We start from the raw sequence: 25486 nt of genomic DNA, 5'->3' as shown, positions 1-25486 counted from the left end.
AGTTTGATACATCACAGAGCTGTTCTGAGTTTTAAAGGAGATTATGTATGTAAAATGTTCACTACAGATACAGCTCCCAGTCTTTAGGGAGCATTCAGTGCTGTTTGTTATTTCTGGTGCTTTTGGTCTCACCCTCCTTTTTGTCTCTCACAGAAGCAGCTGACACAGGATGATGATGCCGATGAGGTCGAGATTGCTATTGACAACACAGCTTTCATGGACGAGTTCTTTTCTGAGGTAGGTGCCCTTCCGGTATTTTTTTTCTGAATGGACATAAGGAAACACAACTTCCTTAGTAAAGAATAAAACCCCCCAGATCTTTCAAGGGTAGCAGAGGAAAGTCAGTCTTTTGCTGGGGTGGAATGAACACACCAAGAAGTTACACGGAGAGTTTCTTCAGTACTTGGGAGGATTTTTAATCTTACCAAGAAAGTCAGGAGAAGGTAAATTATATATATTAAAGAGATGCTTTTAAGGTCTTACGCTACATGACAACATTTTAATGATATCCTTTCTTGCCTGAATTACATAGTTTAAATACAGAACCAACGCTGGGGGCCCAGCCACAAGTGTGGGGGAAAAAAAAATGCATTTCATTACATTTTTAGGCCTGTGATTCGGGTAGATCAGAATTGTTGTTTCCAAAAATTCAATCCCTTTGACTCCTCTGGTGATAACTGAGAAACCAAGAAACCACCAGTTTATGTTTTTCGAAATTCAGCAGAGGCAAACATGGGTGTCCCCGTGTGTACAGATTCACATAGTCTTTGATGTAGAGGGTCCTGTTGGAAGGTGCTGTGGTAGACAGTGATGGGAAGCTTGGGTGGGGCGTTGGGGGGCATTGTGTATCATGGACAGAAACACAGCCTTTGAAGCCAGGGAAATGTGGGTTCAAACCTCAGCCCGCTTCTGACAGCTGTTGATCTTGTGAACGTTTCCTTAACAGGCTTGGTTTCCTTATCTGTACATTGGGATTGATAATGTAATTCCCCATAGGGCTATTAGGAGGATCAAATGGGTTAGTGTTTCTAAAACATTCCACGTAGCATCTGACGTACATGTGTTTCAATAAAACCAAACCAAGCCACAAGAAGTTCCGGCACTGAAGTTCCTGCCACCATGTTATGGTTTCTTTATTTAGGCTTTTTATTGCATATATAAAAAGGCGTCATATTCTTCTTGCAGGGGAGGTGTGGGTGCTTCCTGTCATCTGGAAAAGCCACCCTCTAGTTCTTTCCTAAGTGGAGCGGAGCGGGACGTGATGGCTTATGCCAGTTCATCTGTGAGAGTCACAAGCAGGTTTCAGAGCGAACTTGAGTGTGTGCTGACCTGATTGGGAAGTTGGCTATGAATACTGCACAGATCCCCACCCTCTCCATGGGTGGGTCCATCTCTTTGGTGGAGGAGTCATAGTCAGATCAAACAATGCTTGAGTTTTGTGAGTCCAGTATTGTTCTAGGTGTGGACTGTGGAAGGAAAAGGTCTTTCTGTTCAGTGCTGGGGGTGGACTTAAGGAGATGCATGACATCATTGTAGCTCATTCCTCTGGTCTTGCCGTAGAGAACCAGTTACATTCACTTCTTTCCTAGGATAAGGATTCTTCTCCATTAACGGTGCCCTACCTCTTTTCTGAACCCGTAAGAGGGGCCCCGAGAGGCAGTACTCCTTGTGAGGTGGGAAGATGGTGGACCTTGGCCTCCAAGACCTGGTCAGAGTCTATCCTCAGGCCTTTAATAGCAGTTAACCTTGGTCAGGTTCCTTAACCCGGCTGGGTTTTGATTCCTGCTCTGGAAACTGGGAATGGCAGTACTTAACCTTTCAAGGCTGTTGTGAGGATCACATGAGATCACATGAAGATTGTACATCCGGAAAGCATCATCTGAACAGAACTGCGCCAGATGGATGGCAGTTATTTGGGGCGACTTAACAAGGACTCGAGGGCTGTTGCTTTTCTTATTGCTTTCTCTTAGTTAAATGCTTTTCTATCATTTGGGAAATAAAAAAGCCCTATCGTATTTAGGGTGGAGAAGGGGACCGCGTGGTGGGGTGGAAAGAGCATGACTTTTTGGACATAGTTCCCTACCTGCCACTAACTGTGTGATCTTGGGCACATGCCTTAACTTTTCTCTAAGTCTCTGTGGGTTTACCTGTGAAATGGGGAGGAAAATGTTCACCAGACAGATCTGTTGGGGATGAAAGGAGCCAGCACTCAGAAAGTGCTTAGAGAGGGCTTAGGGAAATGTTACCTGCCTCTGGACTCATGTAGATAGAGCACAGGGAGGATCAGTATTGACGTGGGGCAGAGGCAGGAGGGAGCCCGTCATGGAAAGAGGTTGTGCCGGCTCTGGCTCCCCACGGATCCCGGTCTAAATTTCAGCTCTGCCCATTACAATGGTATAGCTTTGGGAAAGTGGTTTAGCTGCTCTAAACCCCAGTTTCCTCTAAAACAGGCCGAGCGGTATTACCTGCTGGTTGTTATAAACATAAAATGAGAAAGTATACGGAGGTACCCGCACGGTGCCTGACCTACAGTAAGTATGTCTTCAGTAAATTTTAGTTCTCATCAGCATTCGGTTCCCCAGTGTATTTGTGAATAAATAGACCACAAAGTTTACTTTAGAGAATGTGGTCTGGAAATATCCTTGAAGGTGGGTTAAAGTGCATTCCAGATAATAGGGATTTGGGGAAATGAAAAGGTTTCCCTCTATATGTGTCTAAGGAATACACCCAGTACCTCCTGCAGGATACGTTGATAGCTGTGTAGATTTCTTGGGGATGCACTCTTGTGATAAAAGGTACCCTTTGGACTGCTTTCAGCAGGTAGGTCACCCCTGGTTATTTGCTGAGGACTGATGGTGTGAATCACAGCTTGGTGAGAGAGGCATTTGCAAGGTACAGATGAAGTCGCAAGATCAGGATGTTTTCAAAATGTGCTTTGCCCCGTAAAACTCAAGTGGTTTCTCCAGCCTCCCGGTTATTATAGAAAAGAGTTGACCCTTGGGTGTTGAGGCCTCCTTGGCTGTTAAAAAGCCAGGGTCTAGTAATGATAAACCTTCGATTTTTTGTCTGATTTGCAGTTGTCTGTATTTTCCTTGGTCTCTGTTCAGTCGGCAGAGAGTGCAGAGTTTTAGAGGAAACAGAACCTGCCTGAGAGGGCAAGATTGAGAGATGGAGGCGGCCTGCTGTGTAACAAACCACCTTACCAGTTAGTGGGGTGAAGCGACCACTTTGTAATTCTGATGGCTTCTGTGGATTAGGGATTCAGACAGGGCCCAGTGAAGGTGGGTTTTTTTTGTGGGGGGGGAGGGCGGGGGCTGTGCCCTCGCGACTTGTGGGATCTCTCAGTTCCCCATCCAGAGACTGAACACGGGCCCCAGCAGTGAAAGTGCTGAATCTCTTAACCACCAGACCACCAGGGAGCTCCCGGAGGTGGGTTATTTTTGCTACACAGTTTCTGGGGCCTTGAATAACCAGAGTCTGGAATCTCAGAGACTTTTTTTTTTTTTTTTTAATATTTGTTTATCTATTTATTTGTTTGGCTGTGCTGGGTCTTAGTTGCAGCACGTGGGATCTTTTAGTTGCAGGTTGCAGACTCTTAGTTGCAACATGCCAACTCTTGGTTGTGGCATGTGGGATCTAGTTCCCTGACCAGGGATCGCACCTGGGCCCCCTGCACTGGGAGCACAGAGTCTTAGCCACTGGACCACCAGGGAATTCCCTGGAATCTCAGAGACTTCTTTTTTTTTTTCTTTTGCGGTACGCGGGCCTCTCACTGTTGTGGCCTCTTCCGTTGCGGAGCACAGGCTCCGGACGCGCAGGCTCAGCGGCCATGGCTCACGAGCCCAGCCGCTCTGTGGCACGTGGGATCCTCCCGGGCCGGGGCACGAACCCGCGTCTCCTGCATCGGCAGGCGGACTCTCAACCACTGCGCCACCAGGGAAGCCCCTCAGAGACTTCTTAATTCAAGCATCTGGTGCCTGAAGTAGGGTGAGTCAAAGGAGCACCTGTACTTGACCTCTTTCTGTGGCACGGGCTCCTCAGCATGACCAGCTCAGGGTCATCGGTTTGGTGGAGGAGGCTTAGGGCTCCAGGACAAGCATTGTAGCTGTGCAGGTCATACAGCCCATCGCTTGTATCGTACTCTGTTGTCGAAGCAGTCATAAGCCCGCCAGATTCAAGAGAGCAGTACAGAGATACCACCTCTCAATGAGGAGATTGAAGAATTTGTGCCATGTTTTAAAACCGCCAGAGTCACAGCTCCATATGCCATCATCCTACACCAGCATCGCAGGCAGTGGGAGAGCAGGCAGCTAGAAAAGTTCAGAAATCCTTTGATCAGGGAGGAAAACTACCCAAATCCTCCACGCTGACTTCCCCTGGGGCTCTTTGGCCAGCAGTGGATCACATGGTCATGGCCACGCTTTTCTAGAATGGAGACCAGGAAAGTGAGAACTTAGCAAAGGGGCAGGCTTGTCAGGATGGCCATAGAACCGATCATGATTCATCCTCTGGGGCTGGCAACATTGCTGCCCAAACAAAATCAGAGTTCTGTTAACAAGAAAGGGCAGGGGCAGGTGGGGATGGCTATTTGGATGGCAGTATGAGATGCAGAAAGATTTCTGTGATCAAACATGTTTGAGAAACACTTCATACTCTTTTCCTCCCATGGAGATTGAAAATGCACATGAACTTACTAAAGATTCTAAGAAGTCCCATAATAAAGAAACCTGGTTAACTTTCCTATCTCAACACTTATTTTTTTCATAGAACCCTTTGTGACATGTAACTTCGGTTAGCAAAATGAATGAATAGATTTCAGAAAATGCTATTATAAAGTTTTCTTTCTTGGATGTGCTTAAGAAAGGTATATGAGGCAATTCGGCAGTGGTGTATGAAGCAAGCTTACCCCTGGAGTTACTTATATTCATGTATCTATCCATTGAACAAACTTCTGCTGAGGGACACCATGTGCTTGGCATAGTGATGGGGGTCCAGGCATCTGAGGGGAACGAGACGGGTGGAGCAGTGGCTGGTTAGCGGAAATGAGAGGTGAACAGTCTTGTGATCTTTGTTAAAACGAAGATCCTCAAAGTGGATGTAACTTGGAAATCTAGGCATTAAGTTGAATCTAGCAGGTTAAATACTCTCCAACTCGTTCTTGAAGTAGCATCTTTGGATGACTAGGTGAGCTGGTAGGTTCTGCGTCTCTGGGCTCTTTCCATAGGCAGGCAGGAAGCCCTTGCCGGTCATTTGCCTGTTTACCCTCCGGTCCGTTCCCTGCCCTCCCTGTACTCTGCTCTGTATTGCAAGGTACTCATTACCCAGGTTCCCTTGCCAACTGGCTTTTGGTGTGTTTGACCCAGGGGAGGCACTGCAGAAGAGTCAAGGTCGGGGGATGAAGCTTCGGTTTTCCTCCCAGACGTATCTCCTCCACGGCCTCAACTTTCCCTCCATAGACCCTCCTCCGTGGTCCTGTTCTGCCGGTTGACTCCACCATCGTCTGGCTCCCATCAGAGGGGCCCTGGTGACCCTGCCTTCCTTCTTCGTCCCTCCAGCCAGCTGTTGCTCATTTCCAGAGGGCCTCACCATCCTCTGTTTGGCTTCTCAGCTCTTGCATCTCTCTGTCTAGATTTCCCTGTATTTTCCAGTGGGCAGCTAGAAAAGCTCAGAAGTCCTTTTCATGAGGGAGGAAAACTACCCAACCTACCCAATTACTTCGGCTAAAATAACTAGATAGGTTTTTCTATTCCTGACCCTACTTTGAGTGACGCAAAGCCCAGATACACTTAATTGATTTGAGGTGATTGTCCAAGACTGCTCCTTTTCACTGGTCAGTATAGCTCTGAGATCATCTTGCTTTTCATTCGTAAAAGGAGAGTTGACATACTACGCTCAGTCTTGCTAAAACCCCTTGAGGGACTTGCCTTCTGTTGCTTGGCTGACTGAGACCCTTCTCTGTCCCTCGTCAGTGTTCGTTTTCCAAAGCAAAGCAGCAAACAAGTCAAGGAGGACTTCACCGAGAGCTTCTAACACAAGGACTGTTCCGGATTTTGCTATCTGGGGAGAAAAGTAAAGGTGTATGAATTGTGCGGAGCGGGAGTCATTTATTTGACCCTTACGACCCCAGTACTTTTGTCACCTTCAAAAGGTGACATATAATAAGTTTTCAGTAAATAAATATGTACGATTTAATGCCTAATTTAAGAGGTACCAGGCACCTGGGAATTTAGGGGAGGCAGAGACATTTTAGGGAGAAGAGACAAAGCCTTATACCTTACCCCACGGCATCCGCCAGTCTCCAAAGTAGTACTTTCTCTGCTTTTAGATTAGATTACATCACAGTACATTACATTGGATTAGATTCCACTGGCTAATTAGGTCCAGAGGGAAGAGGCCCTCCATGCCTTGAAAATAACTCCCTCCTTTTAGTTAGATGATGGTGATTAGTACGGTCCTTCCTCGGTGTCTGCGGGGGTGGGGGGAATTGGTTCCAGGACCCCCGTGGATACCAAGGCTGTGGACGCTCAAGTCTCATATAAAATGGCATAGCATTTGCATATCATCTACACACACCTGTATACTTTAAATCATCTCTAGATTACTTATGATACCTAATACAATGTAAGTGCTATGTAAATAGTTATAAAGACAATGGAAAGGCTATGTTAAATAGTTGCTGGTGTGGTAAATTTGAGTTTTGCTTTTTCGGACTTTCTGGAATTTTTTTTTTTTCCCTGAGTATTTTCGATCCGGGGTTGGTTGAATCCATGGAGGCAGAACTTGAGGATACAGAGGGCAGCCTATATACTGTGGTAATTATAGTTGGTTCCATGAGGCAGACACCCAATGTGAAGAGTGGTTGACTTGCTGTCCTTACTGGATTTCCTTGGGTGGCTACTGACATCACAGAACATGTTGTTAACATTAGCACTGCTGTGGGGATTAAATGAGACATTGCTCGTAAAGGCTCAGCATAGTACCTGCACACAATAAATGTGCAGTAGTTGCTGGCTATTTTTGTCTTTATCACCATGTGACGTTTATTGAGCGTGTACTTTGTGTTAAGCCTTTGACATATCTTATCTCATTTAATGCCCACACAAACTCTAGGAGGTGGGAAATATGATAATCCTCCTTTCACGGATGAGAGAACTGGGCCTCAGAGAGGGTAAGTGGCTTGTTCAAGGTCAAAAAACTGCTAAGGGGCGGAGCCAGAATGTGAACCTGGTATGATTCTAACTTATTTTCTTAAACCGTGCTATCTAGATTGCCCCATTACTGAGAAATCGTTGAAAAATACATTTTAAAAAGTAACAAAAAATAAGTGGGCATTGGGGATGTATTAGCTGCAAATTTAGCGTGGCGATAAATAAACAAAAACTTGCAGATTGGTTCCCTCAGTCAGCAGCTTGACTGAGTTGCTTGAGCTCTCCTTCTGTAAAAAGCTCTCTACAGGGAGCCTTGGTTGGAGAACAAAGAAATAAGGCACATGATGTGAGTCAAGGGTAATTGAGCCAGTCTCACAGAACTGGTGAGTGGGTCACACACATTCACATGACACAGGCTGAACACACACGGACCTGGGAGAGAAGATAGAGAGCTTCCCTGAATACACACGGACCTGGGAGAGAAGACAGAGAGCTTCCCGTAGGCGATTCTTGCACCTTCACCTGGTTCAGGAGACAGGGTTTGGATTTAACAGTTGCCTTGGTTCAAACCTCGGTTTTGCCTCTTCCTGCAGTTACGGCCTTTATTGACTTCCTCGATTTCTTTGAGCCGCCGTGCTCTCGTGCGTAAAAAGCAGAGAGTGATGGTGACTTCGCAGACATCCAGTGAAGGGCCTTGTTTCTGGGACAGGTGTATGTTAAATCGGGTTTAGTTCTTAAATATATTATTGTGCAGAGTAATGTCAGTCTATTTAAAACAACCCCAAACAAACACACAGACAAATAGCACTTGAACTTTTAGATGCAGCCCTGGCAGATTTCCCGCCAGCCCTGTCCCCCCCGCCCCGATCTTTGGTTGTCTGGCAAATGCACAAAAGGAAATTAATTGCATGTCTACCTGCTACCATGAAATACTCTGAAAGTCACCTTCGAGAAAGACTAACACTTCCAAGAAAAAACAGAGACACAAAGTTTAAAGAAAAAAAAAGCTCTGTGATCGGCCAGTTGCCCATCCTGAAGTCCCGAAGGGCTCCTGAGGTTATTTGGTGAACTGACTAAATTCCTAGATTACTAAATCACAGGCCCTGAAATACCTCCAAATGGTGAGGTGGTTGAGGACAGAGGGAAGAGAGCAGCTGCCTTGGATGGAGGATGACTGGAGGCGGGGGTGGAGGCCCCAGGCCTGGAAAGTTCTGGGGGCAGGTTGAGGACGGAGCCCGGAGGCCCATTTACCATCTGGTCTCCAAGTGCCTGGAGCGACTCTAAGCTTGGGGTCCAACAGTCTCATCCTAAAAACTTCCTACTTCGTCTCCCTACCACTGACCCAGCTTTGGGGCGGGATGCTCTTCACTTGATGAAATAATATTCCGGGAGCTATTTTCTAAGACATCCAGTCCGTTGAACATGCAAAACCTTAGGCCTCTGGCTTCTTACAAGAGGGTGATTCGTTCCGTTGTTAAAATTCATTTTAAAATGGCGAGGACATGTTGTATTCTAGAAAGTCTTTTTTCTCAGTCCTTTTTTTTTTTTTTTGCGGTACGCGGGCCTCTCACTGCCGCGGCCTCTCCCGTTGCGGAGCACAGGCTCCGGACGCGCAGGCTCAGCGGCCATGGCTCACGGGCCCAGCCGCTCCGCGGCATGTGGGATCTTCCCAGACCGGGGCACGAACCCGTGTCCCCTGCATCGGCAGGCAGACTCTCAACCACTGCGCCACCAGGGAAGCCCCTCAGTCCTGTTTTATACCATGTAATAGCTCTGGCATGACAGTCATGTGGTGGACATGGAAACGTGGTGTGATGCACTGACACTTTAGGAGTTGGAAGAGGAGTCAGTGCTTGATGGGAGAGATGAAGAGAGAGGGAAGGGTAAGGTGGCAATTTCTTGGGTCCCCCGAGGCCCTGAGTCTGAGGTGGTTGCACCCCTGGAGCCACCAGCGTTCACAGGTGATAACACAGGCCTTTTTGATAGCTGGGTAGTCTTGGGCTGCTGCTGAAAGTGAAGCAGTATGAAGAAGCCCAAAACATTGTCTTAGCTCTAATGGTAAAAGCACCCCAGTCGGACTCTGGAGAGCGCTGTTTGAGCGCTGTGCCTACCACCAACCTGTGACCTATGACCTCTTTAAACTTAGTTTGCTCATTTCAATCATGGTCTGAATGCAGTGCCGTGGATTGTTTCGCCAGCTGTGAAGATGCTTCCCAAATGTGTGGGTAGCTACTTGTATTTGTATTTACTCTGATGATATTATTAGACTGAAAATGTATTATGTATCTTTCTTTTTGGTTTTTCTGTTTGTTTGGTCTTTTGTTTATTCTGTAACTTTAGGCAAGTAATTCCATTCTCAAACTGTGGTGCATCAAAGCCAATATATCGGGTTGGCCCAAAAGTTCGTTCGAGTTTTCTGTAACGTCTTATGGGAAAAACCCAAAGGAACTTTTTGGCCAACCCCTATTTGTAGAGGGTCAAATCCCCGCTCCACTGTCAAAATTACTAATTTGAGGGGTAGAGCACTCAAGTTTTATTTCTTTGTAATTTGGAGAGCTGTGATCAGGGTGGTTGTTTTTTTTCTTTAAGTGAATTATTCACCAGAAGGAAGGGCTGCCGGAAGCTGCATATTGAGTTGTATTTTCGTTGTATCTCAGGTGTTAAGATCCTACTCTTTGGCATTTTACAAGATTTCTGTTTGTTGACTGTGGCCGTGTTGATGTGCCCCTCATTGTGGAAGTGAGGCAGGTAGATGTGGTGGGTTTTGAGGTCTCTCTGGCATGTGCTGCTCCCTGCATATGCACTGGTACCGCAGCAGAGGCCGCGGTGCCGGGACAGCCAGTGCCTTTGAAGAGGGAGCCGAGGCTGAACTGAAATGCTCAGGTAGCAGCGTCCTGGGATGGTGTTCCATCTGGGAATGAGGCGTGGCTAGAAGTACTTTCTGATACACACCTTGTACAATTAGGAACCTCAGAAATGGGCAGAAATGGTCCATGGCTTGAGCTCCTGGGTCTTGATCGTCTAAGGCGATCAGCTAGTAAGAGGCGTTTCCCCAGAACACATGTCCAAGAGAAGCTCAGCATGTCCTGAGATGGTCATTGCTTCATCTCTCTCTCTCTTTCTCTCTTCTTCATCTCTGTTTCTGTCTTTCTCTTCCTCTCATTCTTCTCTCTGTGTTTCTCACTCTCCAGGTTCATTCTCTCCCTTTCCCTTTCTTTCTTTCCTTTTTCCCTCTCTCCTGTCCTCACTTTCTGCGGCTCCACTTTTGGAGGAGCTGGGGATCTGCCTGGTAAGGTTTCTTGACCCTTCACTCTGATTATTCCTCGGGAGTTGTCCTGGCCCTTCTTGACTCTGGCCGGGATCTTCCCATCCAAGGTGAGTAAACGTACTCCTCTCAGGGAGCAATGAGGACGGGTCTTCAATGACTGCTCTGTTTACGTTCGTTTCTCTGACTATGGAAAGGGTACTCACTGGGCTCACTGGTCCTCAGAAGACATTTCCTGTCACCATCTTATTCCACAAACCCAGAAGGTGGGCAGGGAGCTCTGTTTTCATCTCAGTCATGGCTATATTCTTCCTCTTGATGACAAAGGCTATCATCTTTCTAATTATAGATCGAGGAAACTCGACTCAACATTGACAAGATCTCAGAGCACGTGGAGGAAGCTAAGAAGCTCTACAGTGTCATTCTGTCTGCACCCATTCCAGAGCCAAGTGAGTGTTGACTCAGGGCTGAATCACCCAACGGTGACCCTTGGCCACTGGGGCTGGGCCTTGGTTTCCTCCCTCTGTGAGCAGCAGGGGAGGGGGTGTATTACCTTCCACTAACATATGTGCCATGTCATCTCCCGTCCTCCTCTACCCTCTCCTGGTCACTGCTCTGCTGCTGTTACCTCTTCTCTTCATGGTCCAACCCATTTAGCCAAACTCTCCTCTCCTTCCCAGCTAGTCCCTCTCATGACTGGCAACGGCTCTTACAGCTGCCGACATACCTCATCTCTGTCCCACCCACCACTGCCCCTGTGCTATTTCCTCTGCCTGAAATGCTTCCCCAGTACCCCCCTATTTTTCCACGAGGTGTTTTTATTCTGTAGTTCTGGGGTAGGATGCCAGGAAAAAAATGCCTTTTAAAAATAAGCTTTCTGTGATTCTAATGACAGATGTCTTGAGAGCCCACCAGGATACATACTGCTGTGGGCAGTGGGCACCTGAGAGAGCTCCCCACCTCCTCTGTTGATTGTTGTAGCTGACTAAGCTCTCAGTCTCTTCTAACTGACTCTGCCTGCATTTGTTTATCCAGAAACCAAGGATGACCTGGAGCAGCTCACGACTGAGATCAAGAAAAGGGCCAACAATGTCCGGAACAAACTGAAGAGTAAGAAAGGAACAAAGGGAGCCGGCGGCACTCCCACCATCCGTCTCACGTCCGGGGTCCAGCTCTCCTGGACCGGAACTCTTCCTGGCGGGAGTGACACCACCCTTGCCGTCTTTGCTTGTGGTCTGGGCACTGTCCCTGGAATGACCTATTAGAGCCCCAGACAGTTTACCTGCTCTCGAGTCCTGACTGTGGTTGAGAGAGTCCAGAATTGAAGTTCGGAGATGGGGATGAAAGTGTGCTTTCAGCTACTGGGTATTTGGGCGACTTGGTCCCTTAGCTTTAGTCCCTCGACTTTTCTCTTCCTGGTCCCATTTCCTTCCCCAGCACCTACGTCCATTTGAACAGTGATGTTAGTGATGTACGGATGCCAGATGGATTATAGGGTCTGGAGACATTTCTTGGGGGCCACGTATCACCCTCCCTTCACCCCCGTGCCCGCCCCTCAATTTAGGGCATTTTCAGTGAAGCCACTGTGGTAGATTCAGTTCCTCTGGGGGTGCAGAAGGTTCCTTAGTTCCACGGCTACCATCTGCATTCTTGCCGCACTGTACCTGCTGACAAGCACATGCTGTTGGTCTGAGAGTGCACGCAGCATCGCTCAGCCCAATTTATCATTTCTTCCCCCCAAACAGCCTGTACTGCCTGTTTTCATGCGGGTGGAGGTGGACGTCGTTAGTGGCAGCTTCCAGTCATAGCCGTGATCCTGTGCATTCTCATTGAATTTTCACGTTGGTGCCGCTAGGGGGGCACTGCTGTTTATTCCATTTTACAGACGAGAGCACAGGAACACTAAGAGAGGTTAAGTGGCTTTTCCAAAGTTACATGGCTACTAAGCGGCAAGGATTTGAGTCCGAGTCTCTTAGTGACAGAGACTCATGCTGTTAACCACTGTGCCGAGAGGTATCCAAGGAAGAAGACCCGGCAGTAGTAAAGGTCGTGGAACGCGTGTCCCATGGCTCAGGTGTGAGCTGACCTTTTGAGACTGGACCTACCTGCTGTTACGTCTCCTGGGCCGGGTGTGTGAGAAAGAGAGAGGAGGCCGTGCTGCACAGTGTGCTTCTTGGAGGAGAGCAGCAGGTGCGTTGCTAGAATAACCTCCTCTCCCATCCAGGCATGGAGAGGTGTATTGAAGAAGACGAGGTCCGGTCGTCAGCAGACCTTCGGATTCGGAAATCCCAGGTGAGATTTTCCCTGGTCTAACAGCCATCTAGTCCAATCTTTTAATTTTTTTTTTCTTAGCTGTGGAGTCTTTTTAATTAAAAAAATTTTTTTTTTAATAAATTTATTTATATTTGGCTGCATTGGGTCTTTGTTGCTGTGCACGGGCTTTCTCTAGTTGTGGTGAGCGGGGGCTACTCTTCGTTGCGGTGCACGGGCTTCTCATTGCAGTGGCTTCTCTTGTTGTGGAGCACGGGCTCTAGGTGTGCGGGCTCCAGTAGCTGTGGCGCATGGGCTTAGTTGCTCCGCGGCATGTGGGATCTTCCTGGACCAGGGCTTGAACCCATGTCCCCTGCATTGGTAGGCGGATTCTTAACCACTGTGCCACCAGATAAGTCCCTTTTTAAAATCTTTATTGAAGTATAGTTGATTTACAATACTGTGTTGGTTTTAGGTGTACAGCAAAGTGATTCAGTTTTGCATATATATATATATATATATGTATATGCTTCTTTTTCAGATTCTTTTGCATTATAGATTATTATAAGATATTGAATATAGTTCCCTGTGTGATACAGTAAATCCTTGTTGTTTATCTATTTTATATATAGTAGTGTATATCTGTTAATCATATATTCCTCATTTATTCTCCACCCTTCCCCCTTTGGTAAGCATAAGTTTGTTTTCTATGTCTGTGAGTCATGTGTGTGCTTCTGTTTTGTAAATAAATTCATTTGTATTATTTTTTAGATTCCACATATAAGTGATACGTTTGTCTTTCTCTGTCTGACTTACTTCACTTAGTATGATAATCTCTAGGTCCATCCATGTTGCTGCAAATGGCATTAGTTCATTCTTTTTTATGGCTGAGTAGTATTCCATTGTATATAGTACCACATCTTCTTTATCCATTCCTCTGTTGATGGACATTTAGGTTGCTTCCATGTCTTGGGCTATTGTAAATAGTGCTGCTATGAATGTTGGGGTACATGTATCTTTTCGAATTAGAAGTTTTTGTCTTTTCCAGATATATGCTGGGGAGTGGGATTGCTGGATTATATGGTAACCCTATTTTTAGTTCTTTAAGGAACCTTCATACTGTTCTCCATAGTGGCTGCACCAATTTACATTCCCACCAACAGTGTGGGAGGGTTCCCTTTTCTAGCTGTGGAGCCTTTAGAACAAAAAACAACCAACAACCACTGTTTGGAACTCAATTTGAGGAACTGATGGAGGGGAGCTGCTCAGGTTGAAGTGGGGGACAGGGCCGAGTCCAGCTGGTGGCCCCTCTCACACTGTCCTCTAAGGAGGTGCCTGAGGCTCCCAGAGCACTGCTGAGGGTTTAGTGAGCCTCTTTGGTTTACAGGTGAGGAAACGGAAGTCTTCTCTCTGAACACTGTTGGTCATTAGTTGTCCAGTTTGGGGTCAGGGTGTTTGGCGGTCATCAAAGCTATGATGCTTGTTGTTGAACTGGCATGGTGCTCAAGGAGCACAAGGAAACTGTGACATAAGACCCCCAGGAGAACGTGTATGAAGACCGGATCAAATGCACGTGCTCCCAGCATCAGACGATCTCGGGAAAAACTGGGGTGGCCAGAGGAGGCTGGGCCTTGGTGGGCAAGACGCCAACATGGACAGGCTCGGGGAGAGGTTCTCCTTAGAGGCATGGGGGCAGGAGTGGTGTGTGTGGGTGCCTGGGTGGGTTGGTAGCAGCGGGGGTGGGGGTGGGTGTGAGGGGCAGACGTGAAGAGAGCAGCAGCCTGTCTAGAGAAAAACGTTTGTCATGGGATAGTGGACGTTGAGTTTTTGGTAGAGAACATAGCACCGTATTCCAGAGGCCTTTGGCTGCAGTCCAGGGAGTTTGGAGCTGACTGAGTAGCCTGTATGCATTTACTTTGGGTTGCAGTTTGTTAGGAGGATAATATGGGAACCATTTGAAAACTGGATCAGAGTGGGAAAGAGGCAAGAGGCAGGTGGGTCTCTAGTTGGGTTTTGCAATGATTTTGGTCTGAATTTGCCCGGTGGTAGTTGGTTTGAAAAAAGCATAGATATTGGTGATTTTGCAAAGGAAAAACCAGTAGGGCTTGATGCTGAGAGGTGAGTAAGGAAAAAAAATGATAAAGATTTGAGTTTAGGCACCAGGGCCGTTGACTTGAAGGCACTGAGTTAGAAGCAAGAAAAGTTGGGGAGGTCAGTTTGAGTAACAACCCAAGGATCTTTGGATGTAGGAGGGAGTCCGGCAGCGTTAGAAAACAGGGCCTCTGAGATTCACAGGGTATCTCCTTTGGCCTCACAATTACTATAGGAGTTCAGCAAGACAGGTTAATAGATACTGAAAACATGCTTTGGAAAGGTCAGCCGACTTTTCCAACGGTGTAAAGTTAGGAAACCAAAAAACTGAGTCTTGTACCTGGTCTTTGTTTTTTGTTTTGTTCTGTTTTCGTTTTTATACAATTCTGAAAGGTTACTTTCCATTTACAGTTATGACCAAATGTTGGCTGTATTCCCCGTGTTGCACAGTACATCCTCGAGCCTGTCTTACACCCAGTAGTTTGTACCTCTCACTCCCTCACCCCTGTATTGCCCTCCCCACCCCACTGGTAACCACTAGCTCCTTCTCGTTACCTGTGAGCCTGTTGCTTTTCTGTTATATTCACTAGCTTGCTGTATTTTTTAGATTCCACATATAAGTGATATCATACAGTATTTGCCTTTCTCTGTCTTATTTCACTTATGCCTCCCGAGTCCATCCATGTTGCTGCAAATGGCAAAATTTCATTCTTTTTTTTTTATGTCTGAGTAGTATTCCATTGTAGATTCTATACCACATTTTCTTTATCCATTCATCTGTTGATGGACACTTAGGTTGCTTGGCAATTGTAAATAACGCTGCCGTGAACATTGGGGTGCATGTATCTTTGCAAATTAATGTTTTGGATTTTTTTGATATATACCCAGGAGTGGAATTGTTGGGTCATATGGTAGTTCTGTTTTTAGTTTTTTGAGAAACCTCCATACTGTTTTCTAGTGACTGTACCCGTTTACATTCCCACCACGAGTTGTCCCTGGTCCTCTGGTTCCAGGACCAGTGCTGCTGTAGATGAGGCTGCGTAGGGGCTGGGGTTCTATAAGAGTTGTGGACCTTCCCCTCCCTCGCCTCCTGGGGGCTCACAGCATTTGACCTTGCTCCCACAGCACTCCGTCCTCTCCCGGAAGTTTGTGGAAGTGATGACCAAATACAACGAGGCCCAGGTGGACTTCCGTGAACGCAGCAAAGGGCGAATCCAGCGGCAGCTCGAGATCAGTGCGTGTTTGAAGTTTGGCCTGTGCCCCTTCACCCTTCCTGCCACGTGCTTGTCCGTTCCCAGTCGTGTCCTCCCCTCTCCCGGGGGAGAGGGAGCAGCAGCCCCGCTGGTGGCTTCTGCCTTCTCTTTTGTGCCCAAGCTGGGGACAGGCCTCACAGCACTGGTGCATCCTGGATGTTGCGTCTTAGGCTGAAAGATGGCTCGGAGTTACCAGGCCCGAGTCGTTTGACTGCCGTGGGAGCCAGCGTTTCTGCATCCAGAAACTTGCTACACAGCTGCACTCCTTGGGGCTCATGACATCTTTTGCTGCCTGTTTGACAGCAGAGAATGGTGCTAGTTGCCATGAGGAATAAAGAAGTTACTACAGCCACGCCCTTTAGGAATCAGAAACCGGACTGCAGGGCCCCACAGGGCGGAAAGCGCTTTGAGCGCAGGAACTGAATGAACAAGGGCGCAGGCAGAACAAAGCACGCGTGTTCAGGAGGGAGAGGCTGTCCAGGGCCTGGGAACAGGGCGCATTTGGGTGGAGCAGGGTGAGGTTAAGGCGGATGGAGGGAGGGCTCACCCAGGAACTGGCCCCTTGTTCTGAGGACCGTGGACTCCGTGGTGGAGTGAAGGGGGCCAGGAGACATTCTGAGCTAGAAAGGAATGTCATCAGACATGGGCTTCAGGAAGGTAACTGTTGATAATGTTGAGGACGGATTGGATTAGGGGAGAAAACCAGAGAGAGGAGCGTCAGGAGGCTTGTAAGGCCATGGTCTTCAGAGTGAACTTACTGTATTCCCATTTTCAGGGAACTTTTTTTTTTTTTTTTGCGGTACGCGGGCCTCTCACCGTCGTGGCCTCTCCCCTTGCGGAGCACAGGCTCCGGACGCGCAGGCCCAGCGGCCATGGCTCACGGACCCAGCCGCTCCGCGGCATGTGGGATCTTCCCGGACCGGGGCACAAACCCGTGTCCTCTGCATCGGCAGGCGGACTCCCAACCACTGCGCCACCAGGGAAGCCCTTTCAGGGAACTTTTGAAATGATGAGCGTTGATCTTATGTTTGATGCTCTCCTCCTTTTGTTGTAAAGCCGGCAGGAAGACAACAGATGGAGAGCTGGAGGAGATGCTGGAGAGTGGGAACCCTGCCATCTTCACCTCGGGGGTGAGTGATGGTGGGGGCGGGCTGGGCTGCAGAGGCCGGGAAGGCGGGGCGGCGGGAGCCCCGCAGGGGTGTGGTGAGGCTGCGGCGGGCGTGACGGCAGACGGTCGGTCTCTTGTGCGGCCTGGCCTAGATCATCGACTCTCAGATTTCCAAGCAAGCCCTCAGTGAGATCGAGGGACGGCACAAGGACATCGTGAGGCTGGAGAGCAGCATCAAGGAGCTTCACGACATGTTCGTGGACATCGCCATGCTGGTGGAGAACCAGGTAACAGTGGGTGCCGCGTGGGCAGGGAGGAGAGGAAGCCCGGGGCTTCCCGAGAAGGGCGAGACGGGACTCCTGGAAAGCCGGGTGGGGTAGGAGAATCGTTGGGAAATTGCGTAGTAGATGCTGACATTTTGGGCAGTCGCAGCCTCATCATTCATGCCTGTTACTTCGGCCTGGAGGTCATTTCTAATTAATACGGGGTTTGATGTGCTCTGTCAAGTACCTGGTTCCCTCCAGCCTCAGGACCGTGGTCTTTTTTAAATTAGAGATATGGGCTCTTAATGGTGATGCCTTAAGACAATATCCTGATAGGAACTGTTTCACTGGTGACACTGAAAACATGGGGCCTTTTCCCCAGTTTATGGTGAAAAGTTAGGCTTCACAGAGGTTTTTGTATTTTTCCATTTTTGTTTTTTCTTCTGTAAGTGTGTTTTTCCAAAAACGTTGACAGTTTTTGCTAAGGAACAGGAGCAGACAACAGAAGGATTGAAGGGACAGCGAAGTGGTATTTACAGAAAAACTGGGAACTCTCACAGTGCTTAGCTTGAGAGTCTGTTTTGTCCCGGGTAAGCTTGCTCAGGGGTGGATGGCTCTGTCCCCAGCATATGGTATCAGTGTCACAGAGTCACACGTCTCCTGGTTCTTACGATGCAGTTAAATTCGCCACTGTGTCATGGTTTGGTGCCACTATTACCATGAACTCCCAGTGGCTCTGCCACCTGGAGAGGATTGAAAACTGCTTCCTCTGTAGAAGGAAACCTAACTGAAGCCCGAGCACCACTCGGCTGGTTTTGACATCAGTTCCCTGCTCTGGGCTCGGGGGCTTTCTTCCACCCCCTTGCAGCCGTTGAGACCATTTCTCCTGCCCCTCCACCCCTACCCTTCTGTTTTCTCCCCACACTGCCTTGCCGAGGAACTGGTTTGAGATTCAAGTGATGGTAAGTTCTGTTCTCTGTGTAGAGACTGCCATAACGCCATGGGTTGGGTTGAGGAAGGTCTAGGTGGGTGAAGGGAATTCCCATCCTAAGATGCACAGAACTCAACTGGAGAGACCAAACTTCTGGTCAGGAAGTAATAGCCGGGCAAAGGTTGGGAATCTTATTAAGAGACTGCTGTCTCTTAACCAGATAACTAAGGTAAAACCAATGTCTGTCACTTACGGGACCTGGGAGTACCTTAGAGAAAGCAACTGTTCCCACCTCAGCTATCTATTGAGCACCTGACGTGTGCTGGGCACTATTCTATAGTAGTGAATGAACTCAGTTCAGGCCGAATGAACTTGGTTCAGGTCTGAATGACCAGGAAGAAGCCAGCATCCTGGCGATGCCCTAAGAACATTAGATAGATGTATTGGGTTGGCCAAAAAGTTGGTTTGGGTTTTTCCGTGAGATGTTATAGAAAAACCCAAACGAACTCTTTGGCCAACCCAATATCTTGGCTTCTCTCTTCACATACTTAAAAAAAAAAAAAAAAAAAAGTGGCGGGATCCTTCAGAATATCCCAGGCATCTAGACAGTGTGCTCCAGGTGCCCAGTGCAGTGCTTGTCACAGAGAAGTAACTGAGTGAATGTTTCTGGAATGAGTGACAGCCACCAAGGCCTGGGGAACCATAGGTAATCACGGGGAAGTTGTACAAGTTTGCCCCACAGAAGGCTGCATGTTAAAGTTTCCAGATGCTCTTCTTGGTGCTGAAAAGAAAGAGAACCCCTTTCTCATGTGAGCTAGGACTGTCCTGGGGTGGCTTTCCTGGGTGTGACTAGCGTCTGTCCTTTGCAGGGTGAGATGTTAGATAACATAGAGTTGAATGTCATGCACACGGTGGACCACGTGGAGAAGGCTCGGGAGGAAACAAAAAGAGCCGTGAAGTACCAGGGTCAGGCCCGGAAGGTGAGCCTCTCCTGCTGCCTTCGGAGAAGAGAGTCCACCGTGCGCGCCGTCTCTCGCTCTTTCTCTCCTCCCTCTCCCCGTCCCTCTTTCTGCTGGACCCACCTCTTGCGTCCGTGGAAAGGGAGCCATGATTGATCGTATTGAGAACAACATGGACCAGTCAGTGGGCTTCGTGGAGCGGGCCGTGGCAGACACCAAAAAGGCTGTCAAGTATCAGAGTGAAGCTCGGAGGGTGAGCCCTTAGTCCCAGCTGGACCGACCAGCTTCTCCTCCCTCTGGTCGCCCCCACCCATGTCCTTGAGCCCGTGCCTTCCCTCTGTCTTGGCCTCATCCAAAAGCCTACCTCAGCTTCCCCTAGAGAATAGCTGCCCTTCCTTCCCAGGGGTGCCTCGCATGGATCTGGCTCACGTGCTCTCTACCCGAGAACCCCCATTTGCAGGCAGCTCGGCATCACTGCCCAGGTGTTGCGCCAATGCCCTGGACAGAGCTCGGGATCCCTTCAGCCGTTAACTTGACTCGTGCTCCTCAGAAACCTCCCTTCATTGCCTTCCACTCCGGTAGCCCAAGCCCTGCCCCACTTGGTTTCTTTTTCTCTATCATGAACCCAGTGGTGTGCTGATGGCTATGTGAACATTATCTTGTATCTTGGGAGCACCTGTTATTTCTCCTTTATAGATGAAACAGTTGAGAATCAGAGGTTAAGTAATTGGCTTCAGGCCACCTAGGAAGCATAGGAACCAGGATTCAAATTCAGCTTTCAATCAAGCTCTTTCCATCCTGTCTCCACTGCCCGCCCCCCACCTCTAGTTCTGGTGCCCCTGTCACCTGAGGACTTCTAAGCTTCTCTGCCTAGTGACTGTGGTGGCTAGCTCTGGTGGTTTTTGCTTTTTAGCCTGCTCTTTTCTGTTTCTCTTGGGCTCTGATACTTTTGTTCTTCAAGTCTTTCTTTTTCTTCCAACTTTACCTATTGCTTGGGCAGGTATCTAGGGAGCTGGGAAGTTATTTTACATGATGAATCCGGGCTGGTTTGCAACAGGACCGTAACCATACTTTCTGATCCCCAGTCACTGTACTGGGTTTGACAGGTGGGAATGTACTTTGGGGGAGAGATGGACAGATGTTTATAATTAGGACTATGTCAAAAATGTTTTTATACTCCTTCTTGAAAAGGAACAAATGAGTCACTTGTATCTTGGCCTGTTGCTGCTTGGAGACCCCATTATGGTTGCCCTTCTATCTGTGCACGTATGAAGGCTGCCGTGTGAGCTGAGAGCTGATGGAAACTCCCTATTTCCATCTGCTGGCATTGCTAGTGCAGAAGTAATTTAAGAAACAAAATATTCTAATAGAGTGTCTTTATGTAGAGATGGTGGCTTTTTATTTCATTTATTTGGATTGATAAGATGCTTCCTATGTAGAGGCAGAGGGGTTGGGTTTTGGATGACTTACTATGGTTTTCTGGTTGTTTGTAATAATGACTTGTTTTTATTTCTCTTATCCCTCTCTCCAGAAATTGATAATTATCATTGTGGTAGTGGTTGTGTTGCTGGGCATTTTAGCGTTGGTTATTGGACTTTCCGTTGGGCTGAAGTAAGGGCGGCCCGGGAGGCTGCTGCCCTGAAATGTAAGTAAATGGAAGGTACTCGGGGACTCTGGATTGGCCCCCTCTTGAGAAATGAGCCTGGGATTTAAAATTCTGCTTCTTCGCCCTGTGGTTGTCCTCGGACACACCGAGCGCTCTAAGACTTCAGTACCTGTGCGTTCTTTCATCTATGTAACTTGCTATTCTCGGGTCCTGGCTGCATGCAGGGGTTGGGTCTCCGTTCGTTCCTATTCTGTGGCTCTGTCCCTGCGCTTGTCCGCCCCTCATTTTCACTCCCTTCCCCAGAAAGCCTGCTCCTCCTCAGTTGGGTGCAGTCTATGTCTGCGATCTGGGGTTTGTCTTGTGAGTTAGTACTGGCTTTCAGGTATCTTGGGCTTTGCCTTCCGTATCCTTTTCAGTGTAAATGAAGCTTTGAATCGGGATTTGGGTCTGCAGGGTTTTGTTTGTGGTTGACTGGTTGGATCTCGAATGATAAGAGTAGCTACCATTTTTGAGGGCTGGGTTGTATCAGACAATGTACTAAATAAACACCTTACACATGCATCACCGAGTCCTCACGTCGCCCACATGAGACAGGTGCTATTATCATCCCTATTTTACAGATGAAGATGCTCAGGCTTAGAGAAGTTAGGTAACAGGGGCAAGTTTGAACACACAGCTAATAGTGGACCTAGCTTCTCTTTGTAAAACAAGGTGGCCATTTATCATCATCTGCAAAGTCTAGAAAACCTTAGAGGATAGCAACTTTAAAAACAAATATTTATTTGGCTGTGTCAGGTCTTAGTTGTGGCATGTGGGATCTTCGTTGTGCCATGGGGGAACTTCCATTGTGGCGTGTGGGCTCAGTAGTTGCGGTGCGTGGGCTCTAGAGTGTGTGGGCTTAGTTGCTCTGTGGCATGTGGGATCTTAGTTCCCTGACCAGGGATTGAACCTGCATTGGAAGGCGGATTCTTTTTTTTTTTTTTTTTTTTGCTGTACGTGGGCCTCTCACTGTTGTGGCCTCTCCCATTGCGGAGCACAGGCTCCAGACGCGCAGGCTCAGCGGCCATGGCCCACGGGCCCAGCCGCTCCGCGGCATGTGGGATCTCCCCGGACTGGGGCATGAACCCGTGTCCCCTGCATCGGCAGGTGGACTCTCAACCACTGCGCCACCAGGGAAGCCTGGAAGGCAAGGATTCTTAACCACTGGATCACCAGGGAAGTCCCAATAGCAACTTTAAAATTCAGGATATTAATTTCTTTAAAATCTGGTAAAAAGAATAGAACTGACCACTGAATCAAGGTTTCATGTGTACAGCAGTAGCATGACAAGAATCATCTAGTTATTGGCACTGTGAAGACTTCTGTGACCTCTTAAGTATTATTTTTCTGAATATGTTTATGCTCCCCAGTTGTGCTCTAGGATAACATCATCACCCCATCTTCATTGGGGAAGCTTTGTGAAGCTCAGTGAAATTAGGAACTTGTCCAAAGCCCACACAGCTTGCAAGGCAGAGCAGGTGTGACGCCTGAACTTTTCTGCATCTTTTTTCACTGTGCCTTTCTGCCTCCTAAGGTTAGTGGGGGATAGGGGGACTAAGGAGAAGATGATTCTAGTGCCAGCAAGCTTCTGAAACTTGTATTCGAAAGGTGTTGATGGGAGCCCCACAGACAGAACAGGTGTTCTGCACCAGCGGTGGTGCCTCTCTTCCCATAAGTCCTTCCACGGTGACGCGACAGCCCCTGGGAAGGGCTGTAAAAGGCCCAGGGATTTTCCTATTTTTTTGCCTCTTGTAACAGGGCTTTTTGTTTCTTGTACGGGGGGGTATTTAATTCCAGGCCCTGTCGTGGGTTTGTGCTGAGTTTTCCATTGTTCTCTCTCTGCAGCTGTTTCTGATCTCTCCTCTCCACCTTCTAGGTGTGTGGCTTGTGGTCGAGTCTTACTGTTCTCCGCCGCCACCCTGGGCGCTGACCAGCTCCTCCTCCCCCTGCCTCTTGTAGAGCCCATTTCACCCCAGCCTGATGTGGCCGCCCTTGTCTTCAGATGGGAACGGAGTGTGAATGGCCTTCCTGAGAGAGAGTGGGACCTGTTCCCTTGTTTTCTTGTAACCACCCTTGGACCTGACCCAGCAAACAGTCTAGCCCAGGAGAAATCTAAACTACTGATGCAGCCCTCAGAATCTTCTCCTGCCCCACCAACTCTGAAGCACCTTCTCCTGGACTGTAGGAACTGCCCCAGCTTCTCCTTCTCCCCTCTGATGTGTCAAATTATGCCCCGCACCTTGGAGAACCTACCTGAGACCTCCCCAAGGTGCTGTATTTTCTACCTCATGGAGTGTTCTTCTCCCCAAAATCGCAGTGTATTTTTGGGGGGGCGGGGGGGATATCTTTAACAAAGCAAGGGGATTCTTCCAAGTTGGGCAACAGTAAGGCTTGGACCTGCGTCTTCTACCTGGCAGGATCCCAGTCCTCGTGGCTCGTCCTCCCTGTCCTGAAAGTAGGAGGGACTGGCAGAGGTCGTTCTGGTCTTGGAAGCTGACTTCTTGTTTGAAATTCAGCCTCAAATTAAGCTCTTTGTGTGTTCCGCTCGATGGCCAACTCGATCTCTGTCTGTGTTGTACTCCCGCATGTTGACTCAAGGAGGCGCTGCCACGAGGCAGTTGTCTGAGGTTACCGTCTGTAAAGGCTGGGGTATATGCAGGAACTGTTTCCGTGTCTCAGTCTTGGGAACTGGCTGTTTACTGTTAGAGTGATGCTTTGCGAAGCCATTGCCTTGAGGCCCCGAATAACCAGGCACTAAAATGAGGCCAGGGATGAGGTGCTCGAGTCTCAGGCTCTGGGAATGTTTCAGGCTGGGGCGAGTATGAGTATTCAGTCATTTCATGTGTTCCACGTGTATTTTTATAATCGTGTGTGTGAGATGTATGTACATATATGTATGTGTCTCTCAGGAAGTAGGAAACTGGAAATGAGGTTATTATAACCTCAAAAAAATAACTTGAGCTAGGCTAAAAATTAGGTAAGAGACATTTGCTTACCTGCAAATGAATCACAGTAGCAATGTGATCTTCCCACATCATCGGGAAACCTGCTGTTTTCTGCACAAGCGCTCAGAGAATCACAGATGGTTGGGGCGAGGACTAACTTGATCCCCATTAGGTTTTTAGCAGACAGAAGGTGGGACGAGCTCGACACCTCTCCCCACTTGCTGCCTGGGCTAGGCTTGTCCTGAGAACGTCCCACAGCAATCTGGTACCGTTCATGTGACCTTTGGGACGTCCTGTCTCCAGGGCGGAGTCAGCTCGGGGAGGCCGGGGTCTACTCAGCAGCTGTTCCTGCTCCCAGATTAATGAGCTTCATAGATGCTTTGTCGCCCCCACTTGTCATGGAGCAAAGAAAAGCTAGGAAATGTTTAAGTGTATTGACCGTGCTGAGCCAGTGTGAGCCCCTTAGATCCCCTGCTGGTCTCTGCCAGCCTCCCGGATTGATATTTCACCTTTGACTTTAATGCCTTCTAGGACAGGGCGAGCACCCTAACCCAGGCACGGTCCACTGGCTTCCTCTGCAAAGGCATGATTACTCCTAATCATTGCCCAGCACTTGGACGGAGCCAAGGGGACGCCCTCTTGCCTACGGCTGTGATGTCCAACAGGCCTGGCTCCGGCAACGAGGGCAGACAAGCTTCAATCACAGACAGATCTTTGCTCTCCTGAGATTGAGGCCTGGGGCTTATAGTTCGGAACACAAGTGAAGGGATTTTTGTTCTTTCTTTGTACTTTTTTTTAAAATGTAAACTTGATTATTTTATTGCTAATTTAAGAATAAATGACTGTATTTGATTGTGAAGCAGTTCTGGCTCGGTGTCCCTGTAAAACACCTGGTGGCTGCCACCATGTGGTGGCTTTTGTTTAGGTTTCGGAAAGGGGTTAACATTTTTTTTAACCATGTGCTACATCAGATGGATCAAAAGTTCTAATGTTTGAAAATGGTTGAACTCTCACAGAGTGCAGTGTAACTGTATTTGAGTCTTAGATTTCAAGGGAATCCCCCCCCGCAGAAGACTTCAGCTGACTCACTGAGAGTATCTGGCTCTGGGGGGAAGTGGCGTAAATCTGATACGATGGCAGCTGGAAGGCAGAACAACATACGAAACATCTTCTGAGCTCGCTGTTGATCTGAGTTTTGCATCTCTCACCGAGAAGTGACATTTCTCTTAGTACCCTGGGTTCTAGAAGCCAGATCCATCTCCCTTTACCTTCACATCTGCTTCCATGCCCAGACCCACCCTCGTCTCCCGTCCTCTGGAACCCTCTCTGCAGTGACACTGTTTCTCACGTGCTTTTCTTTCCTTGTCTGGATGAGCAGAAGAAGATCATGATCATGATCTGCTGTGTCATCCTTGCGATCATCTTAGCTTCTACTATTGGGGGCATATTTGCCTGAAAAAACACAAAACAAAACAGGTGAGCCATCTGTGGGGAGGGTCAGGCCTGTTTTCGCTCGAGACGCTTGTGTCCTGAGGGCTTTGGTTGTCACCAGGTGCCTTAATCTGTGTGGGACTGGGGGCTGGGATGAAGGTTGGAGAAAACCAAGAAAAATGCGTGAAGAGGGAGTT

General features: G+C 48.2%; 1 protein-coding gene across 14 annotated transcripts in view; it reads left to right on the top strand.

The window, feature by feature from the left end:
* STX3 (syntaxin 3) overlaps nt 1-25486 on the top strand; it is a 139166-nt gene that overhangs the window by 17079 nt on the left and 96601 nt on the right. Inside the window, exons 2-12 of one of the 14 annotated variants that reach the window (XR_009542352.1) lie at nt 154-237; nt 10763-10862; nt 11449-11523; nt 12638-12705; nt 15880-15988; nt 17064-17137; nt 17268-17402; nt 19179-19289; nt 20800-20913; nt 22790-23182; nt 25237-25334. Coding sequence is in view for 10 of the 14 variants with exons in the window: in XM_060159068.1 (XP_060015051.1) it covers nt 154-237; nt 10763-10862; nt 11449-11523; nt 12638-12705; nt 15880-15988; nt 17064-17137; nt 17268-17402; nt 19179-19289; nt 20800-20883 (840 nt within the window). In the remaining 4 variants the exon portion in view is untranslated. The other 13 variants (XR_009542353.1, XM_060159077.1, XR_009542351.1 and 10 more) reach the window with 13 other exon arrangements.

Source organism: Lagenorhynchus albirostris, chromosome 9 (assembly GCF_949774975.1).
Source record: "Lagenorhynchus albirostris chromosome 9, mLagAlb1.1, whole genome shotgun sequence".
Lineage (NCBI taxonomy): Eukaryota > Metazoa > Chordata > Mammalia > Artiodactyla > Delphinidae > Lagenorhynchus > Lagenorhynchus albirostris.
Note: the sequence above shows the minus strand (reverse complement) of the source record. Positions and strands in the feature narration are given on the sequence as shown.